The sequence below is a fragment of the Heteronotia binoei genome, chromosome 8 (assembly GCF_032191835.1).
Source record: "Heteronotia binoei isolate CCM8104 ecotype False Entrance Well chromosome 8, APGP_CSIRO_Hbin_v1, whole genome shotgun sequence".
In the NCBI taxonomy this organism is placed as follows: domain Eukaryota; kingdom Metazoa; phylum Chordata; class Lepidosauria; order Squamata; family Gekkonidae; genus Heteronotia; species Heteronotia binoei.
This window is the reverse complement of record NC_083230.1, coordinates 5,699,160-5,720,774: the sequence shown is the minus strand read 5'-3', so window position 1 is coordinate 5,720,774 and position 21,615 is coordinate 5,699,160. Positions and strand designations below refer to the sequence as shown.

The 21,615-nt window shown below is 43.0% G+C and overlaps 2 protein-coding genes across 2 annotated transcripts in view; one reads left to right on the top strand and one right to left on the bottom strand.

The window, feature by feature from the left end:
• FBXL13 (F-box and leucine rich repeat protein 13) overlaps positions 1-21,615 on the top strand; it is a 253,544-nt gene that overhangs the window by 106,651 nt on the left and 125,278 nt on the right. The window contains exon 10 of the mRNA XM_060246072.1: positions 11,396-11,448. Coding sequence (XP_060102055.1) covers positions 11,396-11,448 — 53 coding nt within the window. The remainder of the gene's footprint in view (positions 1-11,395; positions 11,449-21,615) is intronic.
• Positions 1-21,615, bottom strand: part of LRRC17 (leucine rich repeat containing 17) — a 59,394-nt gene that overhangs the window by 13,072 nt on the left and 24,707 nt on the right. The window contains exon 2 of the mRNA XM_060244691.1: positions 1,970-2,868. Within this exon, the coding sequence (XP_060100674.1) occupies positions 1,970-2,735 (766 nt within the window). The 5' untranslated portion in view covers positions 2,736-2,868. The remainder of the gene's footprint in view (positions 1-1,969; positions 2,869-21,615) is intronic.

Sequence of the window (21,615 nt, the reverse complement as noted above, 5' to 3'; positions counted from 1 at the left end):
TCTCCCTTTCTCACAATACAAGAATTCGTGGGCATTCAATGAAGTTGCTGAGCAGTCAGGTTAGAATGGATAAAAGGAAGTACTTCTTCACCCAAAGGGTGATTAACATGTGGAATTCACTGCCACAGGAAGTGGTGGCGGCTACAAGCATAGCCAGCTTTAAGAGGGGATTGGATAAAAATATGGAGCAGAGGTCCATCAGTTGCTATGAGCCACAGTGTGTGTGTGTGTGTGTGTTTTTATATATATATAAATTTTGCCACTGTGCGACACAGAGTGTTGGACTGGAGGGGCCACTGGCCTGATCCAACATGGCTTCTCTTATGTTCTTATGTGACACAGAGTGTTGGACTGGATGGGCCATTGGCCTGATCTAACATGGCTTCTCTTATGTTCTTATGTGACACAGAGTGTTGGACTGGAGGGGCCATTGGCCTGATCCAACATGGCTTCTCTTATGTTCTTATGTGACACAGAGTGTTGGACTGGAGGGGCCACTGGCCTGACCCAACATGGCTTCTCTTATGTTCTTGTGTGACACAGAGTGTTGGACTGGATGGGCCATTGGCCTGATCTAACATGGCTTCTCTTATGTTCTTATTCTTTGATTTACAAGTATGCCTGGCCTGTTTTACCTTGCTCATCCCCAGGGGTGGCCCTAGGGCGTCTAGTGACCTAGACACCCCCCACCCATGCGGGCAAAGCCAGAAGGTGGGGAGGGCACACACAGCAGCGCAGAGGGGCCATGCACATGGGTTAATTTCTGTCATTGTATAATTGGCATGGCATAGTGTATTGTGTATTCACTGCATTCAGGGACACAAAACCTACTATCTATCCCTGGACCAAGGGAGGCCACATTGTGCTCTACACGGGTTAGGGCCTTCTCAGTGGCAGCACCTGAAATGTGGAATGCCCTCCTGGAGGTCATAAGGGCCCTGCGGGATCTCTCCCAATTCTGTAGGGCCTGTAAAACCAAACTATTTTAACAGGCCTTTAACACTTAAGTGGGAGAGGATTGCCACCCTAGAGCGATACCACTCATAAGGAATTGCAATCACTGTAGGATCACTGTCAGAAGAAAGAAAGTTATGATCCCGCCTACTGAAGTTTTGAACAGCACCATGAAATGTATCTTATATATTTTAATTGCTGTTTTATCATTTTTAAGTTGTATTCTGAATTGTTTTGAGCTCTTTGCTGCCATGAGTCCGCTTGCAGAGAGGGTGGGATAGATAATAATAATAATAATAATAATAACAATAATAATAATAATAATTTACAAGTAGTGGTCCCCAAGACTCATGGGGGAATCCTATCCCCCTGCATCACCTAGTCTGGTGCAGCTCTGAGCCTCACCACCCACCCTTGAGCTCAGTGGCGGTGCCTGGGAGTCTGTCCAGGCGTCCTTCGCCACAGTGGCCAGGCCCAGAGCTTCTCCAGCAATTTCCACCATGGCAGGTGGGACCACAGCCTGTCTTCAACTGCTTCTGGGCCTGGAGATTCTCCTGACATCCTCTGCTACAGTAGCCAGCCCAGAGCGGCTCCCTGCTGTGGCCACGACTAGCTGTACCAGTAAATATATTTTGTCTGTACATGTGCAGATGCTTTTTTTTTTTTAATTAGGGGGCAATTTAAACCTCCCAATATATTTTTGTTAAGATTTCAGGTTTTTCTGCAAACCTAGGGGGTCCCAAATATTCTCAGAAAAATCTCTTTAGCACTGGTGTGGTCCCAATCCACGGATTTATGTATCTGCAGACAGGGGCCAAACTTCACTGGCCTCCCCATCTGCAGATAGATTAGTGTATTAATTATTATGACGAATGCTTGGGTGGCTAAATATTGTATTACTTGGACGAAGTGAGTTCTAACAAAATTGTATGTCCTGCCCTTTCCCTGCTCAGAGGGATCTAATGATGTGAGAATATGCAGATAAAATGTCAAGATTTAATTAAAATGTACAAACCTTTTTTTCTGCAGTCTAGTGTTTGTACAGGATACAAATAAATATGGCAGAGAGAGGAATCAAATTCAGGTCTGCTGACTTCAGGCTTTGGAACGACTAGATTGCTCGGGTCCAGTCTTTCCTCTTCAGTGCATAGCGATTCAACTTTTATCTGTTTGAGCTTTTGACCTTTTCGTTCTGTTGGATGTTCACATTTAGCATAATTTCCCAAGTTCCTGTTTCTTGGAAGCTGCAGCATTGTTATAAAGGTTTCCATCTGGCAGTTGCAATGCCACGGATTATCATATAGGCGCAAGTAACTCAAAAGAGGAGCGTAAATGAATACCTCTTCTGACAAGACCTTCATCTGATTGTGCTGAAGTAAAAGTGTAGTTAGTTTGCTTAAACCAAAAAAAGCTTGGTCCTCAATTTTTGATATCTCATTCTGTTGTAAATCTAAGCTCTTTAGTTTTTTGTATTTGGAAAACATGTTGTTCTTCAACTTACGAATCCTGTTCCTTGCTAGGAGCATGTGTTTTAAATCTTCAGGCCAATCAGACAATACAAAAGTCAGTTTTCTTTCTTGGCAATCTAAGTATTTGTCATAAAGATAGGTGTATATATCACATGGAAGGCCAGGAGTATAGCGTTCAACAGTGCTGGATGCCTTTCTTAAGTCATTTGCTCTTCCATTATTTGCTTGGTTTCGTGAACTTCCATTCCTTGTCTTCCTAAAGTCAGCTGCTTTACAAAAGGAGAGTAGTATTATAATTGTAACCACTTGCATCCTGACATCCAGCTGGTCCCAATTTCTTTGTATGACAGCTGAAACAGTCAGAATATTCCTCTGAAATCTGAGTTTGGAAGTTTTTAACTTTTGAATCTGAGTCAAGGAGGCACAGCTGGGGTATTTGGAATTTCTGTAGTGGAAGAAATGTAGCATGTTAGAAAGACATTTCTGTAGAAGATTATACCATAAACTTTTAGTACATCAAGATCATTTCAATTTAATCAGAATATTGCATTAATCCACAACTTAAGCAAAGACAGTTTCACTTGTACCAGGACAGCTGCTTGCACAGAAATCTTCCTTGGGATCCAACCAACTACAGACAGGATTGATTGATTCAAAGCCAAATTAGATGGTACCTTTTCTACATGGTTTCAAGGGTTTCCCACAGTCACACAGCAACTGCTGGGAACTGCTTCTAAAAATAATAATAATAAAAGAGAATCCAAACAAGCTTAGACCAGCACTTGGGGGGGGGGGAGGTTGTCTCCTGCATCCTCTTCAAGCAGTTTTCTCAAGCAAAAAACATGCTGGGGGGAGTTATTTCACCAGTTTTGTTGTTGTGTGTACACAGATACTCCATGTGAAGCAGCAAAACTGGCAAAAATAACTCCCACCCGCAAAGCTATGTTTCTCAGGTTCAATCTTTTCCCAAGTGGTGGGGATATTGGGGGGGGGGGGCATTCCAGGAGGGCACATGGCCATCCCCGATGTGATGACATCACACAGAGAGAGACATCATCACGTCCCCAATGCAGCTCCCACACCCCTCTCCTGCTTTTTTTCCAACCACCTAAAGGGAAGCTTTCCTTTAAATGGTTGAGGGGGAAAGATGGGGATGCTGGCTCCTGCCCTGCAAGAGGCAAAATCACCTCTTGCAAGGTGGGAGCCAGACAACTGTTGCGGGTGGGACTTCCCCTTCCAGCCAGCTGGCTGGCACGGAGGGGGAACTCTAAAAATTGGGGAAAACCCTGCCGCCACCTAGGGACTGACATCCTTATGCACAGTATGGTTTTTGTGTGAGAAAACTACATGGGGAGGGAGAGAGAAATGCTTCCTTCCCCTGCAGCACTGTTCTGAGCCCATTTGGACTTTTTTAAAAAAAAAAAGAGAGAGAGAGCAGTTTCCTACAGCTGCGGTGTGGCTGCAGAGAACACTTGAAAATACATGAAACACTTTAAACTGCTTAAAAGTGTATTGTAGCAAAGAACGACTCAAGCAGTCAGCCTTCAGGTAGTAGCAGGAGCTACCTTGCTGGACTCTGGTCCAGCCTTTTATTGAGTTACACAAAATAGTCACAAGACGTTGTCTGAAGTGAAATAGCTGAGGAATGCGAAACTGTTACAGTCAAGACATGAGACGTGCTTGAAAGCAGAGACCAGGGTATCATGTTTACAGAGATTAATATTTCTTCCTGGGCATGAACAAAGTTCGCTGTACCTGGTTCCCTATTAACCTCTCAGGTGTGCCTGAGAGATCAAGGAGCAAGGTAGAGCCACTACATTCCACCCTTAATTGTTTTTAAGCTGATGGTCCATCTGCGCAAGAGCTTTATATACATATGGCAATTGTTGTTGTGAAATAGGATTTGTGGGAACTGTGCTGCAAATAGAAAGAAATTGCTGCAGTAAGGAGGGTACACACTGGATTAAACAGCAACATAAAATCAATATGACAAGAACTAATATTCCAGACATGCAAAGAGTTTGGAGCCAGGCTCCTGAGGGAAGCCAGGACCATAAACTGTTCCACCAGGAAGGGAGGACATCTTGCTTGATTTGCTGTGTCAGTTGTTTGAGGGCTTGTATTTCATTTTCGATAACATGACGATTGTCAGACAAATTAAAGCAGCACATCTGCTGTACAACTTCACAGCCTTGATGATGTAACAACAACAAATAATCGATTGCAGCTCGATTGTCTAAAATAGCACGATGAAGCTGTCGCTGTTCTACGTTGAGAGCAGTCAAAGCAGCGGAGGTATAGTTCAATGCTTTAGCAACTACACAAGCAAGTGCATTTATGTTACGAGAATTGTGGTTGGCAAGGCTGGGGACACCTACAAGTGAGGCAGCGAGGGCCACATATTCAGCCTGAGATAATAATGCCATATCAGAAGAATCACGGGTAGAGTCTAAGGGGAGAGTTTCCCTGCGAATGCGTGAAGCAGAGGATTCTATAAGCCAGGATTTTTGAGGCAACACCACAGCAAGGTGACTTAAACGATATGCAGAAAGAGATATATTAGCAGGAATATAACTAAAAGTCCGATGGCCGCAAGAGAAAAACCACCCGGGGGTAAGGGAATATGGCCATAATTACTGGTTACATTAATTGTTGCATTACATTTCCACAAGAGGGCACCTGTTTGCAGGCAACCATGCAATGGCTTATGGTGAGAGCAATTTACCATCTGTGCACAGGTAAGATTTTCATGGTTAGCCACATATGGGGTATATAGAGTTAAGGCATCCGCTGGAAGCTTATAGGTGGGAATGCCCCAGTTGGGTAAAGTTGCATAAGAGATCTGGGATTCATTAAAATTTTTACCAAGAACTGTATTGTTCCCTATGATTCCTGGAGCCTTGCAAATGGGAATTAGACAGGTTCCTAATAACATATGTAAATCAGTACGTTGTGTCAAACAAAAATGTGAAACATTGTCAATGTTAGCTAAGCGTTCCCAAATATTAAACTGAAGACGATCTCCAAAACTAATAGCCTTGACAGGAGACAAAATACATAAACACAAACAACAAGGAACAGTCATGGAGTTCATTGTTAGCTGTGCAAAAACAGCAGCCACCAAGTTCTCTGGGGATGGCTCCCGCCCAGCCTCTTCCAACTTTTTTGTGCTTGATTAGTTAGATGCTTCACATCACCCCATGTGATATCACAAGCCATCTGAGTCTGCGGGCGTCGCACAATCTCCCGTTTGAGGCTGAGATTGAAGTTGGGAATTGGATTTAGGAGACCCTGATGCCATGCCATCTTTAGCTGGGTGAACACAATGTGCCGGAACCCACAAAGGACCTGTAGGAGAGAACACAGCAGCATGCCCGTGCCCCCAGGTAATAAGGGGAACCGGACCATGCCAAGTTAATAAGACCAAATCCTATTGTTCCGGAACCCGTATTTGGTTAGGAACCATTTTCACTCCTTTTAATTGTTTTTGAAGAGTGGTTTTCAATGTCTGATTAGTGCATTCCACATTAGCTTGACCTGTGGAATTATACGGAATGCTATGCTGGATTTGAATGTTCCATTGTGTACAAAAATCAACAAATTCAGAAGAACTATATGCTGTGGCGTTATCAGTTTTCAACAGTTGCGGACAACCCATTACTGCAAAGGCAGAAATAAGGTGAGCCACGACGTGTTTGGTGGCTTCACCACGGTGGGCAGTAGCCCAAAGATATCCAGAGTACGTGTCTACGCAAACATGGACACAGTACCAGGGTTTCAAGGAAACTATATGGGTAACATCCATTTGCCAAAGCTTGTTAGGGAACACTTTCCCTATAAAGGAAGGTTAAAATGCTTGGGGCTCTTTGGCTTGGAAAAACGTCGACTGCGGGGTGACATGATAAGAGGTTTACAAGATTATGCATGGGATGGAGAAAGTAGAGAAAGAAGTCCTTTTCTCCCTTTCTCACAATACAAGAACTCATGGGCATTCAATGAAATTGCTGAGCAGTCAGGTTAAAAAGGACAAAAGGAAGAACTTCTTCACCCAAAGGGTGATTAACATGTGGCATTCACTGCCACAGGAAGTGATGGCGGCTACAAGCATAGCCAGCTTTAAGAGGGGATTGGATAAAAATATGGAGCAGAGGTCCATCAGTTGCTATTAGCCACAGTGTGTGTGTGTGTGTGTATACACATACATATATACATACACGTGTGTGTGTATACACACATATATTCTGACCACTGTGTGACACAGAGTGCTGGACTGGATGGGCCACTTTCCTGATCAAAAGGTAATGAGAACTGTTTGGCAAGTGCTTTGGCATTCTGGTGAAAATAGCTGAGAAAAGGATCAGTAAATAGAGAGGTAACACCTTTCAAGGCTTTATCAGCATATGCATTGCCCTGAGGAAGATTAGAATGGCTTTGAATGTGAGCAACAAAAAAGGGTAGCGTACGGCAAGAAATTAAAGATTGTAAGATTAAGAATAGAGTCAACAGATTAGAGTCAATTTGGGGGGTGATACATGCACCAGGAAGTTGATGAATCAAATTAAATGCATATAAGGTGTCAAGTATTAAGTTGAAAGGCCTTTGTGAATAGAGTTGAAAGGCCATTCTTATAGCAGCAATTTCAGCCTGCTGCGCTGAGCGCTGTTGCAAAGTAAAGTGAGTCTTTTACACTTTCCCCCCAGAAAACTGGGTACTCATTTGACCAACCTCAGAAGGATGGAAGGCTGAGTCAACCCTTGAGCCAGCTACCTGAACTTAGCTTCTGCCAGGATCGAACTCAGGCCGTAAGCAGAGCCTAGAACTGCAATACTGCAGCTTTAACACTCTGCACCACGGGACTCTTTCTGAATCCAAATGAGCATTTTCCTTGGCCAATTTCATCATCAATTCTCCTGCTGTGTCAGGATTATCAACCTGTCTTCTGATTGCTGCCTGAAGACAGTTGATAAGATCTAAATAGGGTTCTTGTGGCTTTTGACGGACAGTTGCAAAACAATGGGCTGGTTTCCTTTCTGTAGGTACCTTGGCAAAGGCCCATAAAGCACATTTAGATACAATAGCAAGGGTTGCAACAGGGTTGAAGCTTGAGCTTCAATAGTGCTGAACTGTCTGGATCCATAGAGTTGTTCAGCAGTATAAGCCCCACTGGAGCCACGCCCTTGAGCATCAGCCAAATTACGATATTCACTGTCCCATACCACATACTGTCCAGGAGTTAACATCATCCTTATATTTTTCCAATCTTGAGGAATCATAGTATCCATTAGAGAGTCCTTTTAAAAGACTCTGCACGTAGGTTCCCCCTATGCCCATATCTCTGATAGCCTTTCCAATTTCACTCAAAACAGAGTAGGGCAACGCAGTATAATTAACAACCTGTTGCCCGTCCGCATTCTGTGCATATGTTACTGGGCATACTGATAAAAAATCAGCCAGCTCTTCCCCTGTCAATGCACCCTTGTCCTGTTCCTGTCGTACCTTTTTTTGAAAGGCACTTTTCACAGGTTTTTGTTCCTCCTGTCCTGTATCTGCAAGAGGGACAGGAGGAGTGGTAGCAGGAGGATGCAACTGAACATTAGAATAGGAGGGAGGCGGCTGAGTGCTAAGTTGAGAGGGGGAAAGAGTGTCAGGACCATAGGTACCAGCAGCATGATAACAGTGGAACCACAACTGCAAGACTTCCACCGGAGCTTGTGGTTCAGCATGAAGATCTGTGCCAATTCTCTGCCAGTCAGATACCCTGAGGGACCCGCCCTCCGGGTACCAAGGGCATTGCTGCCCGATTTCTTTTATCAGACCCTGAACTTTAGAGTCAGAACTAGCCTGCCCCGCCTTTCTAAGGAAATAGGTCAATTCCCTGGTGTGTGCTTTCTGCTTCTGAGAAAGCAAAACCCCCATACTCACCCTGAAAAGGGATTCCTGAAGGAATGAAAGTGGTGCACCGAAGTCTGTTCCAGATGGAGTGAGTAGGGTGTGGTCCCTGTTCCTGGGTGCCACATGTAGCAAAGAACGACTCAAGCAGTCAGCCTTCAGGTAGTAGCAGCAGCTGCCTTGCTGGACTCTGGTCCAGCCTTTTATTGAGTTACACAAAATAGTCACGAGACATTGTCTGACGTGGAATAGCTGAGGAATGCGAAACTGTTTCGGTCAAGACATGAGATGCGCTCGAAAGCAGAGACCATTTTACAGAGATTAACAGAGATTAACATTTCTCCCTGGGCATGAACAAAGTTCGCTGTACCTGGTTCCCTATTAACCTCTCAGGTGTGCCTGAGAGATCAAGGAGCAAGGTAGAGCCACTACAGTGTATATTAAAAAATAACATCTGACTATCTAGGACAGGAGAAAAAATTCTGAGTTCCTTTCACCCCAGTTTCTAAAAGCACTTGAAAAGTATTTCTGCCTTACAGTTAGTGACACTAGAAAGGTCTTCTTTTATTGGCATTACAGAACAATTTTATCAACTTTTCTCTTACAAACCTTCACAGTGCCAGTTATTTTTGTCTTTGTTAATTTCAGTTCTCATACTATGAGGGAAGTTTCCTCATATACAAGCTGCTTATAAAAGCTGCTATCTGCAATGCGACTGTCCTCTTCTGATTTCCCCAGATTTGATTGGATCAACAGACAAAATGTCAGCCGGTACTTAATTTTTTGTGTGTTGAAAGTCAGTGCCAGAAAAGATTGGACAATACAAGCTCTGTTACCTAAAGTACCCCCTTTGTCACGAGGGCCCAATGTGTTACGAGGGCAGGATCTGACATAATGTTACTTTGTCAGGCCAGGCCATGTGCCATAAAGTGTAATACAAGGTACCAGAGGTATAAACTCTATAAAGATGATTTCAGATGTTGAATGGCGATAGCAGGCATGATTGGATTAGGTATGATATGCAGAGGGGTAGTAGGCATGGAGATATCAGCAGTGGTAATAAGACAGGAAACCTATTGGTACAGAAGAATTTGATACAGAAGGATTCAGTACAGGAAGATGCAAAGAATAAATAGAAATAAGCCTGCACAAGGAAGCAGTGACTCATGAAAGCACATAACCTACCACAAATTTTGTTAAATTTTAAGGTGCTACTGGACTCTTAGTTTTTTTACTGCTATTAGAAACCACAACATTCAAAAACCAGGGTGGGGATATTTTAACCTTCCAGGACATTCGGTTGCTGCCCTAAGAGTAGTAGTTCTCTTACAAAGAAATTTCAAAGGGAGATTAGAGAGACTGCTGAATTGCAACTGATAATAAAGCTCAAGACAATGCATACTCCTGGACTGAACTGAGATCTAGGTTTCTTCTTTCACTACCAATGCCTGGAATTGTCATTTGGTGTTTGACATCACTTCACTCTCCAAGATGTAAGGACAGATGGACTCACATTCTAGCTGTATCTAGAAGTAAGCAGTAATTCATGAAAGTTCCTGCCCTGCCACAAATCTTGTTATTCATTACGGGGCTACTGGACTCTTGCTCCCTTCCACTAATTAAGAATGAAAGCTATACTCTTAAATTTCTTCCCCCTCCCAATCTGTTAGAACTGGGAAGAGGGATCTCTCCAAAGCCATGGGACTCCTCTCTCCTTCCCTCCCTTTCTGAAAAAGTGTGCAGGCACACAAAAGCTTCTACCTGGAATAAAACATTGTTGGTCTTCTTTTTTCTCTCTCTCTTTAAAAAAGTGTACAGGAAAGCTATACCTGAAATAAAATGTTGTTTCTTGTCTTCTTAAAAGTGCTATGGGACTCTCTCTGTAGCTCTTTCCTTCCCCCTCCCTCCCCAGAGGAGGAGGAGGAGCCCTCAGCCAATTGAGGGAAGGGAGGCTTGGCTTTCCTTCTCTCCTCTGCAAAGCACGAAATAGGAGGGACTGGACAAAAGCCAACTCTGATGCTGGAAACAGGAAGGAGGAACACGAAGTAGGAAGCCGCGAAGAGACAGTTGCTCATCGGCCTGACTGAGGCCCTGCAGGGGGTGAACCCATCTTGCAGGCATTGTGTTTGACACCCCTGTCCTAGGAATCTTGAGTTCTTGTTGGCTCACCTTCTTAAATTCATTTTCTTCCTTCTCTTTTTAACCCCTGACTGATAGAGAATAAGCACCATTGGGCAAGCACCTTGCCTGGAGACAGATGCTGTTGTTATCAGTAGGCAGGGCAGGATGAACCCTCAGTTGTCCCAGATACAATTGTACATAATGTGATACCATATTGGAAATGTATGGCAATGCACTAAATATTTGAAAGAAGTGGATTGTTACATCTGAAGAAGTAAACTTTTTTTTTTTTAATTTAGTGAGAGCTCTGCATCATATGAACAAATATTCAATTTATCCTTGAGGATGCCTGTGTCAGGTCAATGTAGGGCATTTATGTGACATTGGACTGTAGTTTATGTGAAGTGACAAGCTGATATCTTTCCTTAATAGGGAAACACACCATTACTAACTGAAAATAACAGTATCTACTTGCACTAAGTGAAAGCAGTTGTGCCCTCACTGCCTTTTTTGCATACTCAAGTCAAAACACGGTATTTATTTTGATACCATTATGAAACCAAATTAAATGAAATCACATGAACCATCCGTTGTACATTCTATTGTTTCACATGAACATTGTTATTTTGTTCAAAACTATATTAAAGCATGTGTTTCTGTACCAATTGTGTTGCTGCTGGCATAAGCAGAATGCACTAAGACACATTGTGCATTGCAACCCACTGTCACAGCCTTCAGTTATATTTTCACATTCTGTATCTATCCTTAAGAGATAACTTGCTTTTTAATGTATTTTTTATTTTATTTTATTTATTTTAGCCTAAACCAGACTCTTATGCCATTTCAAAAAGTGTTTTTTATATTATCCTTTTCAATAACATTACCAGTTTGAGCTTGATACCACCTTGTGTTTTTCAAGTAAGTCTAGCTTTCTTTTCATTTGTTATTGTTGTTTATTGTAGGTCAGTGCAGAAATTTGCAAGAATTAAATGTCTCCAAATGCCACGGATTAAATGTAAGTACTAACATTATAAATCAGAGAAGCCTTAAGCAGAATAAAAAGTTAGCAAAACTGAGTTTAAATTCCACTTTGTACAGAAAAGTTGGAAGTCTGTTATTTAAAAGGGGAATATGTGATCCGGCATGTCATGCCTACAAATATAAGGAAGAATATAGTTTGAAAACTATCACACTTTATAGTTTACAATCAAACAGCTTTACCTTAAAAGCTTTCAAGTTCCACTCTGTTCCAAAACAAATGTTTTAATTGGTAGATCTATAGTGGTTTTAATTGATGTTTACATTTTGAAATCCGCCTTGAGTCTTTTTAGTGAGAAAGGTAGACTATAAACAAAGTAAACAAAAAGTAATTAAAATAGTGCTGCTGCCATAAAGCAAGGATGGAGAAATAATCACACCTAATTTATCTCAGGGCAGCAGCAGTGAAACAGCCAACAAATCCAATGCATCTGCCACTGTAGACTGTCAGATAGAGAGTGAACAATGACAAGTACAATCCCATCACACACAAACAGGTCATATATTATAATGCTTGAAAATAATGGTAAAAGAAAATGTGATGTATGATAAGGACAAAATTGTACAAAACAGAGTGTAAATCAAGTTGTCATATGTGTTCTTTTGTGGATTCACAATATATATTTTGGTGTTCATTTTGAGGGTCATTCTGCTGTCTCATTTTATTCATTAACTGCTATACAATCATTGCAGGCGAGGCGGAAGGAATGCTAGTCTCCAAAACTGATGTTTATTTGCTTCTGTAGCTGCACTAGCTACAATAATATCACTACTGCTGATGGAACAAGATACATCTGGGGTGGAGTAGGCACAGAATGGATTCCTCAGTACAGCCCATCAGAATGACTGGCATTTTCCCTAGTTATTTCTTTGATAAAAGGTACAATGGGTAGGATAAGGCTAAATTTTCCATTAGCAAATGGGGATGTGCAATTTTCACCAGTCTAATCCGGTACTACCTCCCTTTGCTTTTGAAATCAGGAGCCCACCCTTTTCTGTATGGTGTGGACACAAAGAACTGTCAGCTACTGCCACACTTAGTTAGCCCAGAAAGAAAATAGATAACTTTTCCAGGTTTAAAAATGAAGGACTGGTAGATAGTTTTGTGTTTTAAAATTAACTCTCTCAAAAGTGAGGGACTATTGGAACTCATTACATGAAGTCTGACTCATTGTAATTGCAATGAAGATGTAAGGGTGAGAAAGCACCAAACCCCCATTCCCTTCAATTCCCTCCCTTTTTTGGCTAGCTAAAACAGGATGCAAGCATACTGAGTGTGCTGAGTAGCATTGCCAGCAGTCTACCATATGTGGGGTTTAACTAGTAGAACATGGGCAGACACACAATTTATTCTCCATGTTGCACATGCATGTGCACACACCCCTCTCTGTTGTGAGTTACCTGGCTAAGGTATCCCACTTTACACCAAGCAATTGAAGCTTTATTGAAATAAGGGAGAAGGTGAAATGGAATGCTTAGAGAATCCAGGGAGAGCATACATACTTTGACAGAGTGGCAGACAATTAAAAATAAGCCACATGTTGTAATGTGTATTCTAACTGCACAGCTCCTGAACCCATTTTAACTTAGATGAACATAGAAATTCTCAGACTCAAAGCTTCTGCGCCCATGTCCAGACAGGGATTCCCGGCACAAAAGCCCTCTGCTCCTGTCTGTGCGCCATGGAAAATACACACAGTGTTTCTTGTTAGCTAGGCACTGGCAAAAGGGCCACCTCTCACCTTGAGACTGGGCTGCCATTTTTATGAGTAAGTTTGCAATTTCCACATCTGAAGAGAATGGCTTTTGGAAATAACTAGTTTTGAAAAAAGTAATGGGCACAATTCCACACTTTTGCACAAAGAACCCAGACTGCATTATCTAAAGGCTGAGAACAAGGATGCTGGCGCAATCAGCTAAACATCTCTGGAGAGATTATTAATGGAATGAGAAATCAAACAGTGTCAGAAACATATGGAAAAACAGACAAAATCACTGGGAGTCAAATGGGAGCGTTGTGACAGAAATAGATCGCAAACAAAGTCACACGCCCTTCACATTTACCACCCTTTGATGGCAATAGGAGAGCTTTCAAGCATAGCCAGGAATTTGTCTGCGCTTGCAAAGCAGAGACAAGCAGTCAGTTGCCCACAGTGCAGCAGATCTGGCATTGCTGTGGGATTGATTTTCTAGGCAGGGTCTAAAGTGCAGTAGGACACATTTTGTGCAGTAGGGAAATAAAATATGCAGTCATTTTCTGTGCATTTGGCAATATGGGCTTTAAAAAGGAATGCTTATTTTTTTGAGACGAATGAGAAAAAGATAAAGAAATAGAAAATTAAGATGATTACTGTAACCTCAGTCTTCATAGCCATATATTAATAGTAGATTATTGAGGCCAACTACTTGAGACTAGTCAAAAGTATTAATTAACTCATATTGAACTCTGGAAATGAAACGTTTCCTAAATGCAACAGTTATATAGCAATGCAAACACAGAAATCTGCCCCATTGTGCCATGTATCTCCGTTGCTTCAAGATGGCTGGATCATTGCCATCCAGGACGAGGTGAGATGAGCTATGCTGCTTGCCAGCCTCTGTGAAAATCCCTCTTGCTTAACCTGTGTCTTTCGTTCTGTGCTCTCATTTTTTTATCCATAGAAACACTGATGCCCTTGGATGTCATTCATTCAGTGGCAGCATATTGTGATAGATGTAGAGGTATTCATTTTCTGACTCAACTGTATGCAGAACATATAAGGAAAGCTGAATTAGATGAAGGTGGAGTGAAAATTGGCGGAAAGAACATTTAAGAATTTGAGATATGTGGATGAAACCACATTACTGGTAGAAAATAGTGAAGACTTAGAATAATAGAATCATAGACTTGGAAGGGACCTCCAGGGTAATTTAATCCAACCCCCTGCACAATGCAGGAAATTCACAGATACCTCCTCCCTACACCTCCAGTTCCATGCCCAGAAGATGCAAAACAACAACTCCAGGATTTCTGGCCAAACTGGACTGGAGAAAAATTGCTTTCTGACCCCAAAGTAGCGAACAGACTCCCGCTGGGCATGTAAGAAAGGGCCATGAGAATTGAGCACTGATGCAACCCTTCCCACCCTCCCTCTTGTGAACTGCCTAAGTTTATAGAATCAGCTTTGCTGTCAGATGGCTGTCCAGCCTGTTTAAAAACCTCCAAAGTAGGAGAGCCCACCACATCCTGAGGAAGCCTGTTCCATTGAGGAATTGCTCTGTCAGGAAGTTCTTCCTAATGTTCAGCCAAAAACTCTTGATTTAATTTCAACCAGTTGGTTCTGGTCCAACCTTCTGGGGCAACAGAAAACAATTCTGCACCATCCTCTTGATATGACTGATGTTAAAGTTTAAAGCAAAAAGTGCCAAAGAAGGTTTACAGTTCAACATCAAGAAAAAAGTAATGGTTACTGGAGAATAACACAACTTTAAGGTCAATGATGAAAAAATTGAAATAGTTATTTTTCTATTTCTTGACTCCATTATCAACTCAAAGGGAGACTGCAACCAAAAAATCAGAAGGAAATTGAGATTGAGAAGGGCAGTCATGAAGGAGCTAGAAAATATTCTTTAGTGTAAGGATATGTTAATCTTCATGGCTTCTGTACAGGCACACATGTGTACCTGCACAGAAGACTACTCGGTGAACAAAGGTTACAGGTAAGTGCAACCCCTGTTTCATTGGTGGCGACCAATATCAACATAGTCCATATTACTATGTATGGGATGCGAAAGTTTGAGAATTGGACAATGAAGAAAGCAGACTGGAAGAAAGTTGATTCATTTTAAATGCAGTGTTGGTGGAGAGTTTTATAATACTGTGGACCACCAAAAAGACAAATAAGTGGGTTCTAGATCAAATCAAGCCTGAACTATCCCTAGAAGCTAAAATAACTAAACTGAGACTATCATACTTTGGTCCCATTTTGAGAAGACAAGGGTCACTGGAAAAGATAATAATTCTAGGAAAAGTTGAAGGCAGCAAGAAAAGAGGAGACTCAAAATGAGATGGATTGACTCAACATGAGATGGATTGGAAGCCACAGCTCCCAATTTGCGAGACTTGAGCAAAGCTGTGGAGGTAAATTCATATGGTAGCCATAGTTTTGAAGTGACTTGATGGCAGTTAACACACACAAACAGAAGCCAGTCCCAATGTTTAGGAGCCAGACTTCTATTTCAGTGTTATGTATGACAATATTTTCTAATTATTGCTGCTACTAGAAATATAAGAAATTTTCTAATTATTGCTGCTACAATGAAATTTCTTGGTGACATGCCAATCTGGCTCCTGGGATTTGTTTATATTCATACATTTATTGCAGTTATATCCCACCCTATCCCATGGTGGGCTCAGGGCAGCTGTCAAGCATGCATATTTCTGAGCACGTTATGGTTCCTCAGACAAAGAACAGGATACCAAGCTCTCCTGCTCCCCCCTCTTTTACAACCTAAGGGCAATAATAAATCCATCTGGCTCAAGGATGTAGGTTAGCCTGGCTGGTAACAGTGCGATGTGCCTCTCCCCCAGATTCACACAGACAGGTCTTATCTACTCGCAGAGAAAGTGTGAGAAAGGGAGATGTTTCTATTAACTTACATTCCTTAGTAATAAAAGAGATACTTTGTAGTAACTTTTGAACCCATCTGTATGTTATCCTTTGAAGCTGTCCTATAAAGTAACTATGTAAGTCTGTACACGTCATTACTTCCAAGGAATCTGTCCTTGACAAAGCTATGGAGTTTCTACAATAAAGCAACTTTTGATTCAATAACAAAATATCGATGCTTGACATTTTGAAAGCAAACCTACTGAGGGATGTAGCCGAACTGGCAACTTTCTGACCATATGGCGGAGAGAGCTCCAGACAATGGAGACGTTCCAAACACCTTAAAGAGGCCGCTAGACAAAGAGCGAGAAGGTGCCAACCTGCAAACTCCTCTGTGGCATATCCTTGACGCTAGGAGAGCAGCAGGGAGAGGATCTCCCCTACATATCCAGCAGCTGTTCATCACTCCCAAAGTGTGAGTCCCTCGAAAGTCCACCACCCTAATGGACAGAGCACCAGCTTGGAGAGAAGCGATCCTAGCACTACCCTCCGCATGGTCAAGAATGGGAGAGGATAGTGATCAGGGCACTTTGGAGGCGAACGGGGGAGATTGACGGGACAACAGAGACCGGCCATGTCCTGACCTGGACCCAGAGGAAGAGGAAGAGCAAAACCCCAACACCCGGGATTTCCTCCAAACAATGAGTTTTGAGATGGCAGAGATGGTCAAGGGGCTGCGAGATGAAATGCAAACCAATGCTACCCTCATGGTCCAAGAGGTGAGAAGGCAGTTGGAAAGAGCACTGCAACCACCGGGTCCAAGAGGAGAACCGCTTCCTCCCCTGCCACCCCCAGTTGTGCAACAACCTCAGCCACCACCACTGTTACCACGCGACTACGAGAGGGGCTGAGACCTGGATGCTCCCCTTGACAGGAACCCCGAAGAGGTGGAGTATTTTTCAATACAAGCGAATAGCTTCATGTATTACTGGGGGAACACCTTCCCCAACGAGTTCAGCAGAGTAGACTATTTGGGGTTGAAGCTGAAAGGGGCAGCCAAATGGTGGTACGTGAGCCTGTACGAGACCAGAAGCCCCGAGTTGGACAATGTGGCGGCATTCCTGAGAGCCATACTGACCCAGTATGAGAACCTTCTGCAAGAAAAATGAGCCCTCACCGCATTGAGAGACCTACAACAAGGGTCCAAAACGGTAAGAGAATACACAGCCGAATTTAGAGCCAATATGGCAAAAGTAAGAGAGTGGAGTGAGCAAATGAAGATAGAGCAATTCCAGCGAGGCCTAAACATGAGTGTACTGGATCGAGCCCTTCAGCAAACCAGCCCTATCACGGTTGGGTGGGTACAACTGGCAGGTGAAGTTGAAACTAACATGAAGCGAATGACTCTCCAGCATCAACAGCAGCAAGGGAGCAAGGGGGGACGTGAGTCTCGGTCGGGGGCAAAACCTGAAGGGAAGAAAGCGAGCCTGACTGGGGGAGCTACCAAACCAGCTACCCCCCCCCCGATGCTGCTTTCGATGTGGTGACCAAAACCACCTGGCGGCCGATTGCCCGGAACGACCATGAGGCTCCCTCCTCACCCCGAAGGCCAGCTCACCCAAGGCAAAGAAGACAAAAGGACAAGCGAAAGAATCTGCGAAAAGGAGCTTTCCGTCAGCGGCGAGAGGAGGAGATTATCGTGGTGGATGAGATGGGAGAAGACGACTTTGAGAACGAACCAGTGGGAAACAGGGACAACCTGCACTGAGAGGTGCCAAGCAGCAGGTCGCGGAATTAACGGCGCTGTTGCGGGTGAGAATAACGGGAACTTTGTTTTTCATCCCATTGACTTTCTTAAACCCCAGCCTGAAACGTTTTATAGATGCTCGAGCCTTGCTCAATTCAGGGTGCATTAGAGACATAATCACACCCAAGTTGGTGGAAGCACTGGGACTCTCTAAGAGTTCACTACCGCACCCCATACAGTTTGAGCAAATGGATGGAACAGTACTGAACAAACCCAAGCTGTACCAATGGGAATAGAAGACCACTGGGACACTGAATTATTTGTAATAGCCCTATCATCATCCTTTGGCATTGTTTTGGGGGTCGGTTGGTTAGCAAAGCACGAACCCAACATAAGGTGGGGAGATCAAATAATAGATTTTAGAGACAGGAGGTGTGAGCACCACCACTGGAACCTGGATTGGGGTCTGGAGCCACTCCCGGTAAACGAAAAACTGTGTCTGATCATAGAAGAAGTAAAATCAATCCCTAAGGAGTATAGAGACCTAAAACAGGTGTTTAGCGAAGAAGAAACCAATGAGCGCCCATCCCATAGAGGTACTGACTGTGCGATTGAACTAATCCCTGGGCAGGACCTCCCGAGAGCCAAACTTTACTCTATGGGGTGGATTGAAAAAGCAGAACTATGCAAATTCCTGGACAAAAATGTGAAGCGTGGGTTCATAAGACCAGTCACGGCCCCCCATGCTGCCTCAGTACTTTTCAAAAAGAAGAAAGGATTAGACTTTGCATGAATTTTAGGGGGATTAATGCGATTTCAACCTCCAATGCGTACCCCATATCCCTAATAAAAGACTTACTCAGTTCTGTATCAGAAAGAAAAATTTTCATGAAATTGGACTCACGAGATTCTTACTTCTGGGTACGCATAAAAGAGAGAGATGAATGAAAGACGGCATTTAACACACCAATGGGACAGTTTGAATATTTAGTCATGCCTTTCAGATTACGAGGGGCCCCAGGAGTTTTCATGAACTTCATAAATGAAGTACTATGAAAGTACTTGTATAAAGGAGTAGTGGTGTTCCTGGATGATATCATTATCTATTCGGAAGATCTACCATCTCACGTGAGATTGGTTAGAGAAGTTCTAAAAACCCTCTATAACAACCAACTGTATGCCAAACTATCCAAATGTGAATTCCATAAGACGGAATTGGATTACCTAGGCTACCGAGTATCCGGGAAAAAGTTAGCCATGGACCCAGCCAAAATACAGGCAGTAGTAGAGTGGGAACCCCCGAGGACACGTAGACAGCTTCAATCCTTCATTGGATTTGCAAATTTTTATCGTAATTTTATACAGGGATTTGCCCACACCATGCTTCCATTAACAGACCTCCTGAAAACAAAAGGGAAAGGTCCAGAGGCCAAATGACCTGGGGCAAAATTAGAATGGACCGCCCAATTCCAAGAAGCGTTCAATAAACTTAAAAGATTGTTTACTAGTGAAACCATCCTTATCCACCCCAATGAACGAAAACCCTTTGTGGTTCAATGCGATGCCAGCAACGTCGCTGTGGGGGCAATTCAGATGCAACCCACTGAGGAGGGGGCCCTGAAACCCTGTGCTTAGATTTCCAAGAAATTCTCCCATGAACAGAGGAACTGGTCAGTATGGGACAAAGAGGCTTTTGCAGTGACTTTTGCACTAAAAACTTGGAAACCTTACTGGGTGTGGGAAACTGAGAAACAGATCCAGTGGGCGGGTTTTTTTGCCAAATTCGATTTTACGTTGAAACATATCCCGGGATCGAAGAACTTCCTAGCTGATGCCTTGTCGAGACTCCCTCAGCACAACAGCCAAAGGGAGGAGGTAATCAACTGCATCATTTCTCCAAGTCAGCTGGGGGGACTGTAACTACGCACTTGAAGGCGAAGCGCGAGAAATTAGCAGAAAGATGGGGGGGGGAGATAAACTAATCAATGAAGTAGAGAATGAAGGGGAGGCTAGACCCGAAGGAGTGGTGAAGGATGAAGGAGGATTCTGGTATAAGGACGGTAAGCTGTACATGCCAGAAAGTCTCAGAAAAGAAGTGCTCCAATTTTGTCACGACAGCAAAATCTCAGGGCACTTCGGCTACGTTAAAACCCTGCACTTAGTAAATAGACAATTTTGGTGGCCGTTCATGAAAAGAGATATTTCAAACTATGTTGCCTCTTGCCCAATATCTATAATGGCAAAAAGAAGGGGGGGGGACCTCCCGGATTATTACAACCTTTAGAAACAGCTACCAGACCCTGGTCGGTGGTCTCACTGGATTTTATCGTGGAACTACCTCCCTCACAGGGAAAAACCATAATACTAGTAGTAGTGGACACCTTTTCTAAACAAGCTCATTTTATCCCATGTACGCAGATACCAATGGCTAAAAAATTGGCACGGTTATTTTTTCAACACATGGTGAAATTACACTCGTTCTCGGATAAACTAATTAGTGACCAGAGCTCACAGTTCGTTGCCACTTTCAGGTGGGAGTTTTGTAAACTAACTGGAATTGAACAGGGGTAGAGCTCTGCGTACCATCCCCAGACGGATGGACAGATGGAAAGGGTGATTATTTAATATTGCTTTATTAGAACAATATTTAAGATGCTTTGTGAATTACCAACAAGCAAATTGGGCCGACCTCCTCCCCTTTGCTGAGTATGGATATAATAACAGTGTGCATAGTTCCACAAAGACTTCTTTTTGGGTAGTGAATGGTTATGAAGGAAAGCCTTTCCCCCTCCTGTCGGGAGGGGAACTGCCCAAAATACCTTCATCTTTTGAACAATGGTGGGGAAAGATAGGGAAAATGTGGAATAATATCCAAGAGAACCTGAAAATGACAAACGAAACGTACAAAAAACATTATGATAAGAGCCATACACCAGCATGGAACTTTAAGCTGGGCGAGAAAGTATTTCTATCAACCAAGAACTTACCATTACCGCAACCTTCTAAAAAACTGGCCTACAAGTTTTTGGGACCATTCCGTATTAAATGTTTAATCAATAAAGTGTTAGTAGAGCTTGATTTACCAAAGATGTTTAGTAAGATACACCCCATCTTTCATTGCAGTTTACTCCTGAGGGACCCTGGAGCTACGCCTTGGCACCCTTGACCCCAAGTTCCAGAACCTATCCCAGTTGGTGATCAGAATCATCATGAAGTAAAAGAGATTCTAGATGCAAAACTGAAGCAGGGTGTATTGTATATTCTGATTAGATGGAAACACTTTTCTGTAGCACACGATGAGTGGGTCGAGCGCTCAAACGTAAAAGCACCAGAATTAATTAAGAAATTCTATGCTAAACATCCCACCAAACCCTGATGAGAGTTTTAGGGGGGGCAGTATGTCAAGCATGCATATTTCTGAGCACATTATGGTTCCTCAGACAAAGAACAGGATACCAAGCTCTCCTGCTCCCCCCTCTTTTACAACCTAAGGACAATAATAAATCCATCTGGCTCAAGGATGTTTAGGTTAGCCTGACTGGTAACAGTGCGATGTGCCTCTCCCCCAGATTCACACAGACAGGTTTTATCTGCTCACAGAGAAAGTGTGAGAAAGGGAGATGTTTCTATTAACTTACATTCCTTAGTAATAAAAGAGATACTTTGTAGGGGGGGCAGTATGTCAAGCATGCATATTTGAACCCGTGACTCAAATTGCATCTGTATGTTATCCTTTGAAGCTGTCCTATAAAGTAACTATGTAAGTCTGTGCATGCCATTACTTCCAAGGAATCTGTCCTTGGCAAAG